Source organism: Botryllus schlosseri, chromosome 13, assembly GCF_051294905.1.
Source record: "Botryllus schlosseri isolate E-star chromosome 13, Bs_hap1, whole genome shotgun sequence".
Taxonomy (NCBI): domain Eukaryota; kingdom Metazoa; phylum Chordata; class Ascidiacea; order Stolidobranchia; family Styelidae; genus Botryllus; species Botryllus schlosseri.
In genome coordinates this window covers 22,666,800-22,688,433 of record NC_137248.1, presented here as the reverse complement: position 1 = coordinate 22,688,433, position 21,634 = coordinate 22,666,800, and the positions used below count along the sequence as shown (strand labels likewise).

The 21,634-nt window shown below is 40.3% G+C and overlaps 2 protein-coding genes across 2 annotated transcripts; one reads left to right on the top strand and one right to left on the bottom strand.

Moving 5' to 3' along the window:
- Positions 1–2,965: 2,965 nt before the first annotated feature.
- On the top strand, positions 2,966–14,794 carry LOC145453900 (tRNA (adenine(58)-N(1))-methyltransferase non-catalytic subunit TRM6-like). Its single transcript, XM_080331867.1, has 7 exons — positions 2,966–3,296; positions 3,359–3,455; positions 4,957–5,160; positions 8,981–9,168; positions 11,420–11,795; positions 13,547–13,718; positions 14,612–14,794. Exons 1-7 carry the CDS (start codon positions 3,143–3,145, stop codon positions 14,771–14,773), a joined length of 1,353 nt encoding a protein of 450 aa, XP_080187993.1. The 5' UTR covers positions 2,966–3,142; the 3' UTR covers positions 14,774–14,794.
- Positions 14,576–20,097, bottom strand: LOC145453901 (beta-keto L-gulonate decarboxylase-like). Its single transcript, XM_080331868.1, has 6 exons — positions 19,848–20,097; positions 19,579–19,705; positions 18,909–19,020; positions 17,559–17,741; positions 16,484–16,676; positions 14,576–15,430 (listed from the first exon to the last, which is right to left on the bottom strand). The coding sequence occupies exons 1-6, from the start codon at positions 19,991–19,993 to the stop codon at positions 15,211–15,213; spliced, it is 981 nt and encodes a 326-aa protein (XP_080187994.1). The 5' UTR covers positions 19,994–20,097; the 3' UTR covers positions 14,576–15,210.
- Positions 20,098–21,634: the final 1,537 nt, after the last annotated feature.

The window sequence follows — 21,634 nt, the reverse complement described above, 5'->3', positions numbered from 1 at the left end:
GTTTGGGAACCACTGACCTAAAGTATATTCGCTGATACTTTCCTGATAACATATTTGTCACCCCATATATGTACCGTGCGAGATGCGCGACGAAAATTCTGGTCTTTATCTATCGTTTATGAAAATTAAATGTTGGTAATCCGCGATAACAGCCTCAAAGTTTGTCAGGCTATCTTTCCGACTGGAGGATTACACTACTTCTACTAGACAAACCGAAAATAGCGAGAAGTAAGTAAGTAGATCACAAAATTTTACTAAGTAGACGTAGAAGTAGCGGAAAACTATCTGATTACTTCGAAAAAGTAACAGTACTTCGTCACTGACCACCTCATGTGAGCATCCACCAAAAGTCAGAAATATAGTGTCTGTAGGGCGTAATTCATTTGCGAGAGGGAAGTAGGAGCGCTGAAAGGACATATAATTTTATATTATCATCATCATAATTAGGGTTGCATTTCAAACAAAAATCAATATAAAACGAACGTGTTTAGAACAAAGCCCTTGTTTAAAACATGTTTTTTAAGCCTTGACGTCACGAATATTCATTTGTGACGTCACAATGGTTTGACATTAACAATTGCAAATATAGGGTAAATAGCTCCCTTGGCGAAATATTTACGTACCCTAGCTGTTTAACCGACTGTTTTGAGGGTTCCAACCATCCAATATTCTATTCGTCGGCCATATGGGCTTAGTGACCACAAAAGAAGTAATATATTGTTAAAGGTGATACAAATACTACAAAATCATTATTATCAATTTCATTTTATTTTGAACTCTGAGCTGTGCACGATGCCTGGAAACACTTTTCAGCGACTCAGGAATCGATATGGGGGCTAGCTAGTATACGTTACTGGCTGAAACGCCATCTGATCTTGTGGGGATGAAGCCCTAAGCCAGTGGTTCTCAAAACCTTTTTAGACACGCCCCCTTCATGATACTGGGAAATTTCGCTTCCCCTTATCGTCATAGCACGAAATGCAACCAGATGCTACCAATCCCAACGAATAGTTTGATGACATGGAAGGTGACTGCTGATGAGAGAATTCTATGATATGAATTACGGAGTATTCACGAATATATAATGTGATGGAAATCGCGCCGAGTGCGAATTTTTTTTTCAGTTGAGCGCAGCTCCGCGCCCCCTTCTGATGCTTTCACGCCCCCACAAGAGGGTAGCGCCCAGAGTTTGAGAACCACTGCCTTATGCCGTTTTCCAAGCGTCTCGGTCTTGGCAGTGTTTGGGCCATTGCACGCCAAGGCAATATGCCCAGCACATTCATATCAGCTGATTATTATTCTTGCTCGATGGAATGCCGTTGCCATCGTTAAAGCCAAAGCTATAGTGTCGTATAGTGATCCCAGCAAACACCAAACATATTAAAAATATTTTTAATATATCTTTCACGAGTTAAAAATATATCCTACAATTATGTACGAAAGATATACATTTGTCGACAGAAATGGATATATATAAGACATATTTCCAAGATATATATAAGATATCCTGGCGCACAACCTTTATGTCACCCGCAATAATATCGCTTGGCTGGAATTCTTGTGAGGGGAGGGAGTCGCATCCGCGGGTGAAGGGATGCATGTAACGGCAGAGTCGTCATACATGCTTTAACCAAGGTAATCGCACGAATTCACGACACAACATTAATCGCTAACTAACATATCACTCACCAATTCATATGCATTGCGCGAATCAATATATACAGCAGTCTGAGTATATAATAGGATTTACGGTGAGTGCGCTGTGCCACCACCATTGTGTCAATGAAAAATGACAGAGTTCTTCGTATTTTTGTTCTGGTGCAAATGCAACCTACATTTGACATATTTCAAGTGTGACAAGTGACCAGCATGGTACCACCAAATACCCATATCCGGGATCGGCTTTTTCCGTAGTACGTCTGATTCCGACAGATCTAATTCACAGACCCGTGGGGCTCAGGCACTTTTGGACCTCAAATCTATTTACAATGCAGCCGCGGACAGGATGCGGATTCTGCTTAACCAGTCGAATTTTAGCTCGGTTTTTCTGTTATAAATATAACATGATTTTGGCGGGAGTTTTTCGGACACAGAATACAAAATTCACCAGCCGGATTTTTCGGACTTTCAAATTGCCACATGAAGCCGGGTGGATTAGGATTCCAAAATATGGGGTTAGAATCCGACTGCGTATTAATACCAAACACACTAATAGTCATATTCGTTGGAGGCTTTGTTAAACGCTCAGCACCGAATGTGACGGAGCGCAATGATGCGGGCTAATTTGATACTGAAGTTTGGCCTGCAAAATCGCACGAAATAGCGTGACACTAGGAGAAACATTCGGTAGTGACACTTATGGTGACTCTAAATCACCCTAAGAGTAAAAATTCAATATAATCTACAATCTACATGTACCTTTATAAACGCCACTTTACCATAGTAGGAAACAATATTCGAATTTGATTTTCCTCACAAATATATTTTCAGCATTCGAAAAATTTGGCCAACAAAAATTCGTGCTTCAGCACAAGGTATGCACAAGATATGATTCGGACATAACTGGCCAAGAAAAAGATATATTCAAGTTGTGCTTTAGCACAAGGTATGCACAAGATACGATTTGGACATGACTGGATAAGAAAAATATATATTTACCTTGTGCTTCAGCACAAGGTATGCACAAGATATGATTTGAACATGACTGGACAAGAAACGGATATCCTGACATGTTCAAAAGATATCTCGTGTTTGCTGGGATGTTGGGCATATGAGAATAGCTTATCTTGAAACAACAACAACATGTTGAAACTGTAGCATTTCAAAATGGATTTCGTAGCTTTCTTCCGAAATCTCAAATCAAGTCGTGGGCCGCAAACTATGACCTCGCGGGCCGCGTGTTGGAGACCCCTGGTGTAAAAGATATGGATTCAGCACAGTGTTTATATAGCTCAGTGATTCAGCAACCGTGCCATACGACAATTTAGTGAGTAAGTTTTGTTTTGCTCTGCTGCCGGGAACACGTGTTTCGCTTGAATTAGCAACTCTGTTTCAGTTTCAGAGCCGAAGTCTGATTCGGGTTTGTAAGAGTATAAGAGTGGATTGTTGACTCTTTCTACTTGACATTTCACTTGTTTCCGGCATGGATAACATAGAAGAAGGCTTCACCGTCTTCATAAGAAGAGGAAAAGTACTCAAGGCGTTCAAATTGCAGAAAGGGAAAAAGATTGTGTTTGAAAAACTCCATTTTACCCCGGACAAAGCGTTCGGGCAGCCTTTCAATTCGCATTTTCGTGGTATGTCAACTCCGCGTCATTTGAGATCGCTCAAATATTTTGTACGTGTTCTATTGTTACAGTGGTTTCAAACGAGCTCGTGAAAGTGGATGTTGAGTCTGCCGTTCCTAAAGTGGAAAAGGATGAAGACGACGCAATAGTTCATGTCGAAGATAACAGGTTAGAAGGCTATAGCATCTCTTATTGGTATAGAATCAACGCCATCACTTATTTTCAAACAATCCCATTAATACTAAGCCTCAGAGCGAGATAGTGTAATGGGTATGCGTCCATGCAGCTTCTCGATCGGTAGGTCGTGGGTTCAATCCCCAGCCGCGTCAGACCAAAGACTCTAAAACTGGTATCCGCGGCTATCCAGCTAGGCGCTCAGCATCCATGGATAGCGTGGAGGAGAAAAATACGGTGGTGCAGACTAGATGACCTTACTTGAAGGTCGTATCGCATCTCCATCGTCAAAGCATCTCGATGGTGCCGGCGAAAATAAATCTGATCTCTCTCTCTCTCTCCATGACCCAATAGGGAATCGGTTTTTGTGCACAACAAAGATTCTACTGAATGCACACGGGTGTGACGCTGAAAACCGTCTTGGCACACCTACGCTAAATGTACCGGGATTCCAACCCGGTCCAAGAGTCATGGACCATGACCATAAATATTTACATTCATTCAGACCTAGACTGCAAAATACGGCCAGGCAACAGTGTATTCAATTTATTAATGCATGAACATGAACAGTGTACTCAAAGTGAAATGTGCTACATGTGATAGCATGCTAAAGGCTGTCACCCGTGTCAGGTAGACTACTTTGTGAAGTGTTTCTAACCTCTAATTCTAATCTAACTTTGTTTAGTGCGAAACTTTTTTGTGAATTCAGTAATTCTAATTCTAATCTAGCTGGTTAATTTTCTATTGTTGTCCAATTCTGCTTTCAGGCAGCCGTTTTAAACGCTGGAAACTTCATCATGTCTATCTTCATTTCAATATTGAAGTAGTTTCTACTGAATTCATCATCCGTCGAGATTATCAAACCACTATTTTGCCTAATGACCCATGTCGCATTCATTTTCATCGCATTGCCAGAGCTGCATTGGTGTCCACATCACGCGCAACTTTCCGTTTTATTACCGTACTTAATTATTCTATGCAAGAAAGAAGAAACCTTTCTTAAACTTATTGCCGAAAACAACCACGGTTTCCAGTCCTGGTCCTCTCATATTATCTTACATTACTTTCCGTTTAGTTGGTATTCAATTTGTAGAGTAGAAAATTTTAGTTTTGAAAAAATAGTATAAACGGTGAGAAATTCTATCATTTACATGAGTCGAAAAATTGTTGCTCAGTGTGAAGAGAAGTATGATAACACTTATTTTCAAGTCTTGAAGCCTGTAATTGCCCGGAATCGAGAGATGTTGCCATATATTCGGAATTTGCCACCAATTCTATTAAAAGAAATGAATTTATCTATATAAAAAGTCACGGAAGCATTGTGATTAGCAATTTTACCAAAGAAACAATCCAAGTAAATCAATACCAAAAAATAAAGAACATATATTATTATTGTGTCCCCGCCTATCTTTCCACCTTATCGCTATCTTGAAGCTGGTTTAGACTGTTGAAATTTTGAAAATTTCAGTACACGACTAATAAACAATATTTTCAGATTGCTAGTCGACAGCTACGGGAAATCGCAATCGTTATGTCGAGAGGAAATAGTGGGAATGAAATCCAGCGGAGCGGCAGATTCGGAAATAATCAGCGAAATTGTCAAGAACAGCGCGACGTTTACGAGCAAAACCACCTACTCTCAGAAGAAATATTTAAAAAAGAAAAGAAACAAGCATATGACAAATGTCCAGATTTTAAGGTTTGTAGCCATGCACCAGGGCTGATGCAATTGAGTGCACAATAAGGACAGTACTTGGCACAATATATATTTTTTTGGAGTAGGGACTACCTTATTTATGTGCCCCACTACACTAACAGTTATATTGTACTGTGAAGCCACGCATGTGACATTTCTGTGGAGTCCTGATAAACCCACAGCATTGTCACAAAGTAGGTTTGGTGGCAAAACTACCAAGTAATCTTTTTAGGCCGTGAAACTAGCATTTTATTTGTGGCAGTGTTGGGATCAAGTCACTAGCTTCGAGTCACGAGTTATTTCGAGTCATTGCACATTTTGACTCGAGTCAATCGAATTTCAAAGATGACTCGAGTCGAGTCAAGTCACTCGATTTTTGGAGGTGACTCGAGTCAAGTCACAATTCAATTCAAATTGTCTTTTCGAAGTATGGGGCATGATAACGTCATTGCATTTTGCTAGCTGTCTGAAATACAGATTGAGTGGTCATTGATTTTGAACCGATGTACGAATATAGAGTTGAATATACACGCAGGAAGGCGCTGTATCGCTCACTTATACGTAGAACTGCTAAACCTCAGTTTAGTTACCAGCAAAAATAGAGAACACATATGATTTGATAGGATGCAATACAATACCCATTTACAAATCGGTATGTTACAATTCGAGCCTGCATCACTGGCTAAGGACTATACAAACTATATTCGAATTCAATTCCAATAAAACAAGAGGTTTGGTTAAGGTAAATACAGAGAACAGAAATTATTTTACGTTACTAGTTTGCTACATCGTAATCTGTAATCTTCGATCACTTCGTTTGCGGGCAATTTATTTGTGAGAGAACAATGGAGGCTCTGTAAAACTCACAATCATTAAATGATTGGTCGCTCCCACGGGTTACACCAGCGTTTCGCGAATAATCCGAACATAAGCAAGATACAGTCATTTTTATCGACGCCGATTACTTGATGACTTGAAATTGACTCCGAGTCACGAGTCAATCCATATTTCTGATGCGCTGAGTCAAGTCAAGTCATTTTAGTAAAGTGACTCAAGTCAAGTCATACAAAAAAGTGACTCGAGTCATCCCAACACTGATTTGTGGTAGAATAAAAGTTACATATTTCAATTTTTTGTATCATCCATACTCTCATGACGTCATAATAAGTGATACTCGGACACTCGACTAGCCACTACGTCCAAAATAAGATCAGTCCACGCACCAAATCCAGATCTGTGTTTCAAATCCATTTTGTGTGGCGAAAATTCACATTTAAAGTTTGTGTCCTACAGTTTTGGGGTCTAGATCAGAGGTCTCAAACTCAAATGTGCTCGCGGGCCAATTTCCTAGTTTTGATGATGCCGCGGGCCGCAGCCTCAATAATGAGATATTCAATGTATAATTTCCAATTGGGCCTTATTTGACGGGACCTTGCAGACAGGCATTCCACAAACATCGTGGAAATAATTTACTATTGTACTATTCACGCTTGACACGCACAAAAATCACATTTTAAAATATTTGAATAAAATTGCTTTTGGGTCGGGCATAATTTTGTTATTTGATGAGTTATAGTCATCATGCGAGAGGATGCATCATGACATCGTAAAACTGTTGGGTTGTAATATTGCAGCTAGTGAACCTTTGACGTGTCACAATTTTGTGTGGAATATTTTAAAATCGACTGAAGATTGATATGATATCAGAGCATTTGAGCGGTGTAGCCTAATCCTGGTTTTTATATAGTCGTAATAAGTGTAGGCTATTGCTATACTGTCATTGCCGAGGTCAAATTAAATCAGCGTTAGATTTTGCCTTCGTTTATTATTGGAACATATCAATAACAACTTAAATATAATCATTATTGAGCAATAGTAATAGCATTGCTTCTTAACCTTTTCAGCGATCGTACCCCTTGTACTTCCAATGAGATTTCTCGTAGCCCCTGTCCATTTTCAACACAATTTCCGATGGTACCTACATTAAAATCAGAAAGCCCATTCGCATAAAATAGCGCGTAGCGCGAAGATTAATTGCCAGTTGAACAAATTTGCCAGGAAAATATGCCACATCATATAGTATAGGCCTAATTCCACAATGCATTTCGTACACCCTGATGTGGTGCTCCGTACCCCGATGGGGTCTATACGTACCCTGGTTAGTAACCCCTGGAATAAAAATGTCCAATCGGTGAAGAATTCATTGGTGTTACAGCTGTAGAGCGTAATACTACCTTACTCGCCACCGATAATAACATGTATAAAGAGAAAAAATAACACCCAGCATCGAACCAACTACACGTGACGGGGGTCACAGAATGCCAATGTTTTTTATACTGACTGGCCTGATCAGATAGCTATATACCCCACGAAACGCAAGCTACGCCCTTTTGATATATTCCCCATGACAGTTGCATAGATTTTTGCGTCCGTAGGATTATCAGGTCACCATTCCGAGTCGCAAGCCCTTGTCTGATTTTAACGTTTAACCCGACTCAACTCGAGTCATTTTTATTTAATCACCCAGTCAATCCGAAATCGAGTCATTTTACGAGAAGATCGCACCAAACCAAATCACAATTTTTAGCCACGAATCATGAACGGGTCATGATTTATAGGGCTCTTCAAAAATGACTTTTTCTCAAATCGTACTGGCTACTTGATAAAATTGTTAGGTTACCTAATTTAAGCCTACACACAAAATTTGGTTCACCCCATATAAGTTTTAGGCTGTCTATAGAAACGATCCTCACCAAATTTGGTTCAATTCCAACCAGTGGAAGCGACGTCATTACCGTCGAAAAATTTTGATTTTAATAAAATAGTATTAACGGTGAGCACAACTATAATAAATAAACAAAGAATCGGTCATCGTAAATACTATTTTATTCAAATCCAAATTTTTCGACGGCAATAACTCCGCTTCCACTGGTTGGAATTGAACCAAATTTGGTGAGCATCGTTTCTATAGACAGCCTAACACTTTCATGGGGTAAACAGAATTTTCAAATTTTTTATTATTTATTTTTATATAATAAATAGAAACTTTCTTCTCCTGTAGCAAAGCGGTTACTGGTTGGAATTGAACCAAATTTTGTGTGTAGGCTAAAATTAGGTAATCTAACAATTTTATCCAGTAGCCAGTACGATTTGATAAAAAAGGTCATTTTTGAAGAGCCCTAATGTTTTATCGTCATGAACTAGAAATGTGACGTAATAGCTGATTTTCTAACGTATGGTAGCTTTTAAAAGTGATGTGATAGTAAAGTTTGTTGAGATATTAGCGATTTTTATAGTAGTTTTAGCGTGAAATTCAAGTTCTTATATCTAAAAAAGATATGTGGCACTGGAATATATTGTTGATAACTTGAAAATCTGAAATGCCGTCGCGGGCCGCACAAAACGCTCTCGCGGGCCGCGTGTTTGAGACCTCTGGTCTAGATCCTAAATCTGAAGATGTTTCAATATGAGCAGTTTGCACGGGTACAGTAAGGGCAGTATGTGCACGATAAGGACAGTTACTATGTGCAAAATAATGTTAGTGAATAAGCGTAATTTTTTAATTGTAAATTCGAACATTTTTGGCTGAAACTCGTCATGGGTAATCGTCAGCAACTAAAAGGGAATTTAAAAGAACATGGTTTCGTGATGTCATTTAAGTGCAATTTTGCGACCCTTTATTCGTGTTGTAGATACGGTCTTGATTCAAAATACCAGAATCTTGGATCCTGAAAAAATCTACACGTTTCTCAACAAACCCACTTTCCTACTCTCCACATCCCTTACTTCTTGTCAAAATTACATTTTGAATTTCTCACTGCAGACCGTCTGCCAGGTTGCTGTGTCAAATGTATGAAAACCGAGAGCCAGCGAAAATCTGCCAAATGCGAGCCAACACTTTCGCGCAAGTCCTGACCATGTCAAACATTCGCCACGGATCAAAGGTTGTCGTCGTCGAAAATTGTTCGGGTGTCTTGTTGTCGCTGTTGATGGAGCGTCTCGGGGGATCTGGTGAGACATGGTTGGCATTACTTATGATCGGGTCGGGCACAGTGATTCGAGTAACTCAAATCGTGATTCGTATATCAGCAATCTTCTAGGGCGACTTTTTCAACTAAAAAACAAAAGATTTTGACCTAAAAATTCAAAATTTTGACTTTTTTTTTACCCAAAAAAACTTGATTACGACCAAATTTTGACCTTGTGTATGTAAATTAGGTGTTTTTCCTCAAGATCTTAGAATTGTACTACCTAGCCTGTCTTCATTTTTGGTTGGAACTGTTTGTCATCACGAAGTATTTAGGCCCGAGCAAACTTTTTTGAATCAAAAACCGACTAGTTTTACCTGAAAACTTTATTTCAACTAAATCTGGACCAATGAAGAATTCCAGTAGTTACATCACGCGTTATGGGAGAGAGAGAGAGAGAGATATGATATTCTTTTTCGCCTGCACCATCGAGATGCTTTGACGACGGAGTTGCGATACGGCCCTGAGGTCATCTAGTCTGCGCCCCCGTTTTTTTCTCCTCCATGCTATCCGTGATTGCCGAGAGCCTAGTAGGATAGCTGCGGATACCAATTTACGAGTCTCTGGTAGGACCCGACCGGGGATCGAACCCACGACCTACCGATCGAGAAGCCGGACGCACAACCATTACACTATCTTGCGCGGCAACTTATTAAAATTTGTTGTTGTATAACGAAAGACACTTTCCTACATTCTTGGGTAGATAGTGTCTGTCCTTACCAAGTAGCTTGACGAGAGTGGAGAAAGAATGTTTAACAGTAGCAGTTGTTGACCGGCAATACTGAAGTAGTGCATACACTGCTGGTGACAAACCGTGTTGCTTCATTCTTATAATGTTGTCTTCACCACAATTTTTCATTGTGCGCTTCTTGATATAAGAACCATGCAATGCCCGCGCGCAGCCTTGCTTCAGTTGGGATATTGCGGCACGTTGAGCATAACATCATGTCAACCTATTTGTTTCATTTTAATATTCACGATTCACAATGAGCAGACAATGGGCTGTGTATAGCGGTAGGACTATAAAGTAGGCTAAAAGCTGTAAAATGTCAAATTCACCGACAGTGCAATATCTACGATACAAACAAAATGCAGGTTGCAAAAAAGTTTTAACTTTGTAAACAATTTTGACATTTTTTGACCTAACGGTACAACTTTGACTTAAATTTGACTTTTTTTGACATATAAAAAAAAATCGCCCTACTTATCACTGAATATGACATCACTGGCATGTAAATTTGATTAATCGAGGCGAACAGATTGCTTGAGCTCAATCTATGATTTGTCCTTTTGGTTGATACAAACTAGATTGGTGGATTTTTATAAAGTCTACTCCAACGAACAGAAACCTAGTTTGTGCCAATAAATGTAAAAATGATAGATTGAGATTAAGTCATTTGTTTACCTCAAGTTTTCATGCCGGTGACGCAGGGTTGTAACCAAGTCTCAAGGTCCCGAGTCTCAAGTCAATCTTGATTTGATAGTTTGACTCGAGTCAAGTCGAGTCATTTGCAATTCACCACCGAGTCAAGTCCAAGTCACGGAGTACAGTGTTGAGTCAAGTCCTAATCTGAGTCATTGTGTTCACTGTTCAGTGATCAGTTCCAAGTCGATGTCATGTGAATCTCGCATTTTCCAACTCTGCTCGGTGATATCGAATGCATCGCATTCATAATATCCCAATTTTTCTCACTTTTGACAGTTTCTGGTCGCATTTTCAAGCACCAGTGACGGTAGACGAAATAATAATAGTATGATGACTTTAGTATTCTGCGAAATTACAATGAAATGCCGATCTTGGTAGATCCAGACTCGAGTCATACGGCTTGGTCCGAGTCATGCGTGATGACTCGAGTCCAAGTCAAGTCAGTACACATATTGACTCGACTTGAGTCAAGTCGAGTCACCAGAAAATCGCGAGTCGAGTCCTGGCTCGAGTCAGTACAACCCTGTGGTGACGTCATTTTGTTGTCACGGTTAGTTCAAATTTAATTTCTGGTTTGCCTGGAAATGCCACAGGAGAGAGTAATCTGCGATTTGATATGCACTGAACTTAATTTCTATTTTTATTTCTTTCTAATTCATAATGTGATTGAATTTTCGAGTTTCTGCAAATTTAGTCATTCTGGTTCCAAGCAATTTTGGGAAAGCTGAAAATTTTAGTCCTCCAATTATGCTTCAAATGATCCCACCGCTTTGGTCATCATCAATTGCATAATATTTTATGTTTCCAGGATGTATCGTTAACCTTCACACCGGAGAAACGCCAACCAACCTTCACGCTGCCTCGCTCATGAATTTCTCGGACGAAACGTGGAGCATACTGCATTCGTTGCCCCTGTGTAAAATCGGACCCGTGCTAGCCGGCAAGGAATTCAGCCCGGTGGCCGTCGATATCGCCGAGTTCCAAACTGCGGAGGCCGCCACGCCGTCGAGTGATTTCGATAACCTGGCGGCTTTGAAAGAAAAATCGAAAAAGGGCACGGAGTTGACCGAGGACGAGAAAGGTCAAATTCGTTTCGAAAGGAGGAGAAAACGTTTTTTTCATCAGAAAAGCGCGTGGGACGTGATGCGCGCACGCGACATGGACGCGTTGATACTGGCGTGCAGGTAGATATCTAGTGCTCGACTAGGGCGGGAAAAAATCGACTACCAGAGTGATTCGATTCTGAATCGAGTATCAACTTTAATGATTTGAGTGGAGTAGTAAAGACAATTTTTTCGGGTACTGAAATTATACGCTCCTCGCAACTGAAAGTTAACTTACCAACAAGAATTATAGTTAGATAGCCTTGAAACCTCGATTGGCCGTGTCACAGCATACTAGACAAAGGGCTGTCCAGAATAAAACTTTACCTTCAGATTTCACTGGTTACTTGATAAAATTGTTAGTTTGGTTAAAAAAAAACGCTGCACACCAACTTTGGCTCCATTCCAACCACTAGAAGCGGAGTTATTGCAGTAGAAAGATTTGGATTTGAATAAAATGGTATTTACGGTGACCAACTCTTTAATTATTTATGATAAAATCATGAAATCAGAAATTTTTGTACTGGAAGTCTTCGCTTCTAGTGGTTGGAATTGATTCAAATTTGGTGTACATCATCTCTACTGACAGCCTAACAATTTTATGGGGTCGACGGAAAAATTTTGAAATTTAATTTCCTAAATTTTAATGATAAATTCAAAACTTTCTACTGCACGAATCTCGCTCCTACTGGTTGGAATAAGTTCATTATGGTGCCACAACGGTGCGAAAGATGTGGAAGGTTTGAATACGTAGCTTTTATGCGACCACAAAGAATATAATGCCAGCTCTACATCACAATAATGATAACTTGGTATTTTGTAGACCTTACCTATTTCATTGCATCACTACTTCACACAGATATGTCACTTTCCCGAACGTGGGTGTATTTGCACTGCAGTACGACCAATTGAGGTTTTACGGCTTCCACAGTGGAAAACACACCTCCGTAACTATAATTTTCAATGATGAATTAACTCCTACGTTGCAAGGAGAGCATCAGACCATCATTTCAGTACTTGAAAGAATCAAATGCTACCACTCGCTAAGAATTATTGCTTTATTCGGATTCGAATACTAGAATCATTCGGCCCGGCCATTTATTCTCCACCTTATTAGCTCGGGGCTGGTGAAATTTCAAACTAAGTACCGGTAACTTCATTTTGATGTTGTGTTTCTTTTCAATTAACCGTGACTTCGCTATTAGCTAGCTTCTAATAAACTGCGTGGCTGAATTGTACAGTGAAAATGAAATGAATTTTTGTTAGAAAAGTCTTGTTAGCTTTGACACATAACTGCTCGGCTTGTGGTCGAATTTATACAACTAATACTAGATTAGGATTCGAGCACTCGAATCATTATTCCCATCCCAACTTCCAACTAGTGCTGGGCTAACTAGGGTACCTGAGTAAGTCAATATTGAATGGAGCATTAGGTCTTAGAGTAGAGTATCATTCATTATTTTAAATGTGGTAAGTTCAAACACGCACAACCACAAAGAATATATGTCAGTTCCACATTGCATGAAAGATTGTCAAGTATGTTTTCGACCACGCCTATTTCACTATACTTAGTGTCAATGTCGTCGGTTAATCATGACTTCGCAGATACGCCATTTCCACAGGCGTTGCATAGGTTTGTAGAACGTAATTCGCCGTGATATGACCAATCGAGGTTTACAGCTTTCTACATTGGGAAACAGTATCAAAAGTATAATTCTCACTGATAAATCAGATGTTCATGACATGGGGGTGTAATTTCAATACCCGAAAGAATCACATCGCTCTAATCTTTGTGCTCAACCTTAGTCGCAACATGAACCGTATCTTGGCAGGTATCATCCATCGCCGATACTACTCAGTTTACTGGAAGTTTTGGGACCGTCGAGGCCTTTCGTTGTTCACTGCGAGTACCAGGAACCGCTGATGGAACTCTTTTGCCAACTGATGAATGCAGGGAAAGCCGTTAATCTCAAGATTTCCGAGACCTTCACAAGAGCTTATCAGGTACCATAATTTTCCATGTATAATGCGCAAAATTTTCACGATTGTTTGCCCTAAAATAGGGGGGTGCGTATTAGACGTGGGTACAACAAGCCTTGAAAAAATCTCCCTCGATAAAAAGCTTGAAATCACACGTATCTTCATGTTTGTTTCATGTTGATTCGCGAAACAATTTTGGGCATTGAAATAGCAGATATTTTCACACTGCATCCCATACCGCTGCTTTATACCAGTAATGTTCCATGGACCCTTCGTTAAGAACCGCTGAAATATGCGGCCCGCGGCCGCTGCGAAATTTGAAAAGTGGCCCGCGACCCGTTTTGAGTTGGCGACCCCTGGGCTATACCGTTAGCTTATAATTGCGATTACAATTAGACTTATTTCAGTAAATGATGGTTCTTTATATTTATTTTTGATTGCATTTTTTGGCGAGGGTGGTGCCTGGTGCCAATACCAATATCAATATACGTTGCATTAACCCGCGCGCATCGCGACGAAGAATTTTGAATAGCATAAATCTGCTTCAAAATAATATTTTTATGTGGATTTACGGAAAACATTTGAGCCGACTTCAAGCCTTCAAAATTCCGGACATTTAAGCATATTTTAGAAATTCCTCCCGGACGCAGATTTTTCAGTGAAATTCCGGACATGTCCGGACGTATGGCAACCCTAATCGAAATAAACCCACATATTTTCAGCTGACGCGCGTCAGCAAGTAGTAGAGATTTTGACACGACTGAATTTTCTCAATTACCCTTGACAGTACATTTTTATCCTCGGACTTTCTATATCTCTTCCTGGTCTATTATAATATCTCTTCCAGCTCTATTGTACAAAGCCCTGGTGTAGGAGGGCGCTTTATTAATAATTACTATGTATTTCTTCGTTTCTAGGTCCTACCGGAAAGAACGCACCCATTGGTGACAATGAACACAAGTGGCGGATATCTGCTAACAGGGATTAAAGTTGACGTGACAGACGCCAGGAGTAAATTGCACGAGATTCATGAAAAGAGCGATAATGAAATACCATTGAAGAAGACAAAATTATGCTAATACAAATTAGTATTCACGGGATGCGTCTATATGCCAATGTCGCACCGATACTGGAGTAGCGTCTATGTAGGTCAGTGGTTCCACCCCCGGGGCGGCAATTTTGAGAGAGTGGTCTGACGTAGCAATGTATATAAGCAAAACCAGTTTAGCAATTGGATACAACCTACTCAAATACTACAGAAAAGTAGAAAAATAATCATCATAGGGGGGATAAATGTGTCGTGAGCTGGATAAGGGGGAGGGGGGTTCGCTGGTAACATTCAGTCTCGAGTGGAATAATGAAAGGTTTAACAGTGGAAAAAAGAAATATTTTTCGAATTACCAAATCTAATTTTTGTATTATTTCAAGAATTTAGTGGCCATGTTTGCCGACATTGATGCTACTCAAGTGGAATAGTTGACGACATTGACGCACTCCCGTGTCTGAGTATCAATTCTCAGTCCCTGCCAATCATGTGGGTCTCAGTGGGCTTGTCGACACGTACAATTTCTTGTGCCACGTTAAAGTATCCGACATATTCGATTTGGTCCGGTGTCACGTCCGTGTGGTAATGTCCGCCTTGCTGGTTTTCCAAACTGTAGCCGTGCGTGTGCTCCACGCGGAGATCGAGTCCCGGGTCTTGCGATATGAACGTGGACAGGCACATGAACGGTGAACTGTTTATGGAGAGGTGGTGTGAAGATGGAGAAATTTTTTTGAATATTGCAAATCGTTCATTACAACTCAGTGGTTACAAATATGGCGTATGGTTATTTGCGATATCAGTATCCAGATTATGAAGTTTGTAGATATAGGAGAGGTACTTTCGGGCAGGGTACCGTTGAGTTCTAGACCAGTGGTTCCCAACCAGGGTTGTAACCTAGTCAATTTCACTTTTATAGGTTTTACTCGAGTCAAGTGGAGTCATTTTCAATTCACTGGCGAGTGTAAGTCACAGAGTAGAGTGTCGAGTCATTGTGTTGACTGTTCAGTTCGAGTTAATGTCATGTGAAATCCACTTTTTACAATAGCTTGCTGTTATCGAATTTCTCACATTCATAATACCGTATAGCCTACTGATTTTCTTCACTTTTAACAGCTTCTGGTAGCGTTTTCAAGTAGCCTACCAGTACTAATAGACCAAATAGCAAACGAAAATGAACAAAGAAACTTAATTGGCTATAAACATCACTTCGCAAAAAACTTCAATAACGTTTCCAATAATTACTCTTTAGTTGGAAACCTTTCTCGTCATTTGGCTCGATTATTGACGATTGACTGGTCCACAAGATGTATTTTGACGTCACACTGGTCAGAAAGGAGAACCACTGTTCTAGACTTGCCATGGGTTGCGTAAACAATGGCAGAGGGCACAGAGATGCCAATACCAAATTACTTAAGAGGTGTAGGGTCTGGTTACATGCCAGTGATAATGTCCAAGTGAATCTGGACGGGTAATGATACTTTTCGATACTGAGTTAGGCCCCTGGCATTTCTCTTGTACGGCCATTGCTGTGTTTGGACACCGGTATTCAATCGTAAAGTGGGCTATCAGATGTGTTTCGGAATGAACGAAAATTTGGGGTTCCCCCTGAAGGCTTGGAGATAGGAGTAATGGTTCACCAGGTTAGGTTTATGTTGAGGTTAAGAACCATTGTTCTAGAAACTGACTACCTCTGGATCAGACCTGCTAACAGGAACAGCAATCCATTCATGAAGCTCATACTCACTCCATTTCATAGAAATTAAGCCAATTCGCTACGTCTTCTTCACTGAGCAGCGGGCATGAGCAGAAGTCCGGCATAACGTGGGTCTTCACTTTCCCAGATTTGATCAGGAAGGTTCCGCCCATTCCGATTGGTTTTTCAGGCCCGTAATGCGAAAGGATGCCTTTCCTAATGCACGATACCAGATTGTCGTCTCCTGAAAATTTCGGGTCAATTTCATAGAATTAAATAGGCTGAATCACATGCAATTAGGGTTGCGCCAGAATCGGACAACAAAAAAATTTTCTGCTTTTCGAAAGTGGACTAGAATTTTGCTGAATTTGCAAAAATATAGGAATTGAATCAAATTTGGAATTACAAATAAATACAACAAAATTCAGGTTCAGTTCGTATCGAATCGGAGTTCAATCAGAGTGGTGATCAACCAACAGCATTGTCATAAGTGCAATGAAATAGGTAGGGTCAAAAATATACCAAATTATCTTTAAAGGGGCACTGCACTCTAAGAATGATGTGGTCTCATATTGAAGGGCAAAACGAAAGGAAAATTTCGGCCGCGGCCGTTTTCTTCAGAATGCCATCGTAATGGAGCTGTAATGTATTGAAATTTCCACAGATGCATCACGCTCCAGCAGTCACGCAGAGATCGAACTTTATATAGTTGTCAGCCGATGTTATGAAGGAAATATGTCGTACGCGCCAAGGTGGTTTAGAACCGCATTCAGCAGAAGATGTCCACCTGTCCAGTCAGGAGATTTACGTCAAAATCGGGCCTAGTGTATTCTATTTCCTTCATAACATCGGCTGACAACCATATAAAGTTCGATCTCAACGTGACTGCTGGAGCGTGATGCAACTGTGGAAATTAGAATATATTACAGCTCCATTACGATGGCGTTCTAAACAAAATGGCTGCGCCAAAATTTTTCTTTCGTTTTGCCCTTCAATTTGAGACCACATCATTTTTAGAGTGGACATTAAATGATGCGGGAGTACGTTACTTAAGCCTAATACATGATTCAGAATCTAATCACTCAGGCACCCAATTTTGCCCAGCCCTGTACACACCACAGCCTACCTGTTCGGACTTTCGCAACCACTTTCAAAACCTTTCCCGAATCGCCAGCGCTGCAGAATGCGTTGCATAGTAAACAAAATTCTTTGGAATCGTATTTTTCTCCGTAATGTTCGAGAACGCATTTGTCATTTTCCGCATTAACTCTCGCCACTCTGGTGTTGTTTTTGGCGGCATGCTTTTCACCTGTTCAATTGAATCGTTTAGTGCCATTTCAATCGCATAATATCCAGTAACTAATTAACAAGAAAGAGAAGCTGACAATGCATTTCATTGATAGACCTTCAGTGACTTCCTGCCTACATAAACCTCTGCAGTCGCTTCAAATATCAGGGACAGATATACCAATATCGAACACTGTCATGCACATTCAGACCTGTACAAACTACCAACTAACTACTCATTTTTCAAGTAGTTCTAGTTCTATTTGTCGAAAAAAATTTGTTGCTGAACAACACGATCGTGATAGCGGTGTGCATGATGTTGCTGCAGCCATTGCTAGCTCAGAGTCATCACTACTAACAGTGGCGTATTCAGGTGGGCTTCTATCTCAAACCCCGACCTTTTGAAATCCGGCTTTTATCTCTAATATTTCATACCTCATTCACAGTTCTGTTCACTATCTAGCTAGTTGTGGTTTAGTCAGTTACGTGTGGATTTTTATAGCTTGTCAGTTCTTGTCCACGTCTTGAAAAGTGATCAGTTACAGATACAAATGTATCAACACTAACATGTAGGCCTAATAAATAAATAAATTGAACAATTATTGACTGACAATGAGACCATGAAGTTGGATTGGAAATTGGAGCCTGACGGAAATTACTGTGTCTTCGTTGTCTCTTCTACGTTACACTTTTTCGACAAAACTAGACCTGGAACACGTTCTTTTTTGCTTAATTCCAGTTCTACTTGAGTAGAAATGTAGGATATTATTCTACAGGAGTACCATTGGTGAATACTCTAAGGGTCTCTGATTGAGCGTAGGATATCATTCAGGCAGAACATACCAACAAGATTCGTTAACAAAGTTCGCTTTTGTCTAGATTTGGGTGTATGACACGGTGGTTTCTAAACGGGTACACATGAACCGACACACACACACAAAGCACACTGACTTGCATTCGATATTGATTAAAACCTTCTTTTGTTCTGGTGAAAATCATATTGTCATTATAGTACTTTTCACATTGTTGCTGATGCACTTCGTTTTGTGCCCTAGTGTTGTTAGTAATGTGTAATGTGGTAGATTTTTGATTTTGTTACAGGCAAAAATTTGGGGTCGGCCGATAGCTTGCAAGATTAGCGGGTCGCTAGGTAAAGGTCAAGAACCAATGAAATAGCATATTCTAATACCTTCCAATATGAGATTAGGCATCATTTCACAATTAACACCGACAACATGTTTGGAACCAGCTCCAGCTCCCAAAACGAACGATCCATCCAGGTTTGCAAGTTTCCCCAATGCCTAGAAACGCAAACAACACAACATGATTGGCACGACCGATCTCAACAAACTACTGTATTAACATTAGAAATTGATGCACTTTTCGAAAAATAATTCAGTTAATGAGATACAGGGGCTATTCAGCCACATCGTTATGACAATTTCACTCTTAAATGTAATCGAAATACCCCAAAACTATATTCTACTTTACAAAATTCAATATCCAAAAAGTTACAGGGTTTGTGTATGAAGAAAGTCAAGTATAAGTTTACGCTAATTAGAGAAAAAACACAATCAGTACTATGCGACTGACCAATGTGACTGTCACATTAGCAGAGATGCCAACAATTCTGCAGTAATTCTACTTTGAATCTAGTTTGTATCTTAGACTATGTGTAGGTGTAGCGAATAGCTATAATTGTAATTTCAATCTAATTTGCAAAAGCTGAAAGGACTCTAGTTATCTAGAAGTCTCATCAGATGGTACATTGTGTCTCTTCAGTAGATGAAAATAATAGAACCGCCGATTACGAAGCTATATAGTAAGTGTAGTGTACCAGTACATATAGTGTTTATTACCTCAAAGTCATAGACTTTTTCGGCGTATTTGGCTTCAGGGACCAAATTAGGAACGCCGCCTATTTCCACCAGCTTGGTCTTTCCGCAAATACCCGGGGCGGCAAGATCAAAGGGAGGTTTCGTGAGACCTGTTTGGAATCGGTGTCCTGTGCTCACACTATATTTATTTTTTTAATTATTTTTTATTAAATTACTTTAACTTGGAAAATCATCGCTGCTCCCCTGATATATCAGGCAAAAAGGCCAGCGATTCCCATCAGGTCGTGAGATCTGGACACTCCACGACTGTGCACGAGGATACGCTGTAGTTGGTTGAAAGAACTTTCGCTACAACTGCAGCTAAGTCGTCCAAATCTGGAACGAATAGGGCGGCGGCCTGAACTCCCATTTCCCGATTTACATCGCCTTTCTCCATCGCAGAGGATTCACAAAACCCGTTCTAATACTGACTATCAACAAACAGAGAAACCACGCAGAATGCAGCAAAAATAATATCACCGAAAGCGTATATTGCAGCAAAGCAAATATGCAACGAACCGTGATCGCCAACTTATCAGTATTTGAATCATTGGATAGAGAAAAAGAGATGTTTATTTCGTCGACCGATAAGCAATAGGGCTGTTCAAACATAACTTTTACTGGATTCCTGGGATTCACTGCTTAAATTGTTTCGTCGCCACACAGCAAATCTGGCGAACGAGTACAATTGAAATTTGGGCGGCAAATTTCCTTACTTTGCTGTGACTTTGACTATTGAATGTAAACACATTCGATACTGTAACAAAACATCGTGGTACAGCTTACAGGCATGCCTGTGGCCGCTGTGGGGAGAGTGATCCTTTTGACTTGTTCACGTAACCATAGTGTCGTATCATAGGGCGTGAGTGATGCTTTTGATTTGTTCATTTAACCTAGGCTTACCATACGTCCTCGAGCGAGATAGTATAATGGTTATGCGTCCGGTTTCTCGAGCGGTAGGTCGTGGGTTCGAACCCCGGCCGGGTCATACCAAAGACTCGAAAATTGGTATCCGCGGCTATCCTACTAGGCGCTCAGCAATCACGGATAGCATGGAGGAGAAAAAAAACGGGGGCGCAGACTAGATGACCTCATGGGGCCGTATCGCAACTCCGTCGTCAAAGCATCTCGATGGTGCAGGCGAAAAAGAATATCATCTCTCTCTCTCTCTTTAAGAGGATTTGTCCTCTTTTTTGACTTTTTTGAAAGTGTCCTCGGAGGACGCCCTTTTGTCCTCTTTTTTCGAAAATTTAGGTCAAATTTAGAGGAAATTGCGAGTGATATGCCGCAAATTAGCCCAGAAGTGAAGCTCCGGCGGGTATTTAGGAGTGAAAAACGGTGCTTTTAGGTCTGAGCGAAAAGATGACCTTTTTTTTCGTCATTCACCTGACAAAGTGGAGAGAAAAACGGTATTTTGAGCTTTGAGCGGAAAAGATGACCTTTTTTTTTTATAGTCAACCGATCACAAAGTGGGAAAAATTTACCGGTTTTTGAGAATTCTTCTTCGGTTTTGCATGTCTGAAATTTCTGAAAAAGTGTCCTCTTTTTACATTTCCAAAATATGGTAAGCCTAATTTAACCATAGTTTTCTATAGGGTCAGGCCCTGGGCCCCCCTCGAATGCTGGAATCAGCCTCGAATGCTGGATTGTAGCAGAGTTTGATATTGTGACGCAATCATGCCGTCTGAGCAGCTCAGGAGCAAGTGTGCACGAGAGTGAGAATGTGAATGCCAGAGGTTGGCAGTAACGAAGTACTTCTACTTTTTGGAAGTACTCAAGTAGATTCACTCTACTTCTGATACTTACTCAAGTAGATATGATTTTATCTACTTCAACTTCGTAATATTTTGTGATCTACTTACTTACTTTTCGCTATTTTCAGTTTGTCAATTAGAAGTAATTTAATCCCCCAATGCGAATGATATGAGGAATTTCGGGGCTGTTTTCACTGAGTACCAACACATAATATTCATAAAAGTCAAGTAAATCGCAGAATTATCGTCACGCTTCGCGCGCAGTAGTTATGGAGGGATGAATA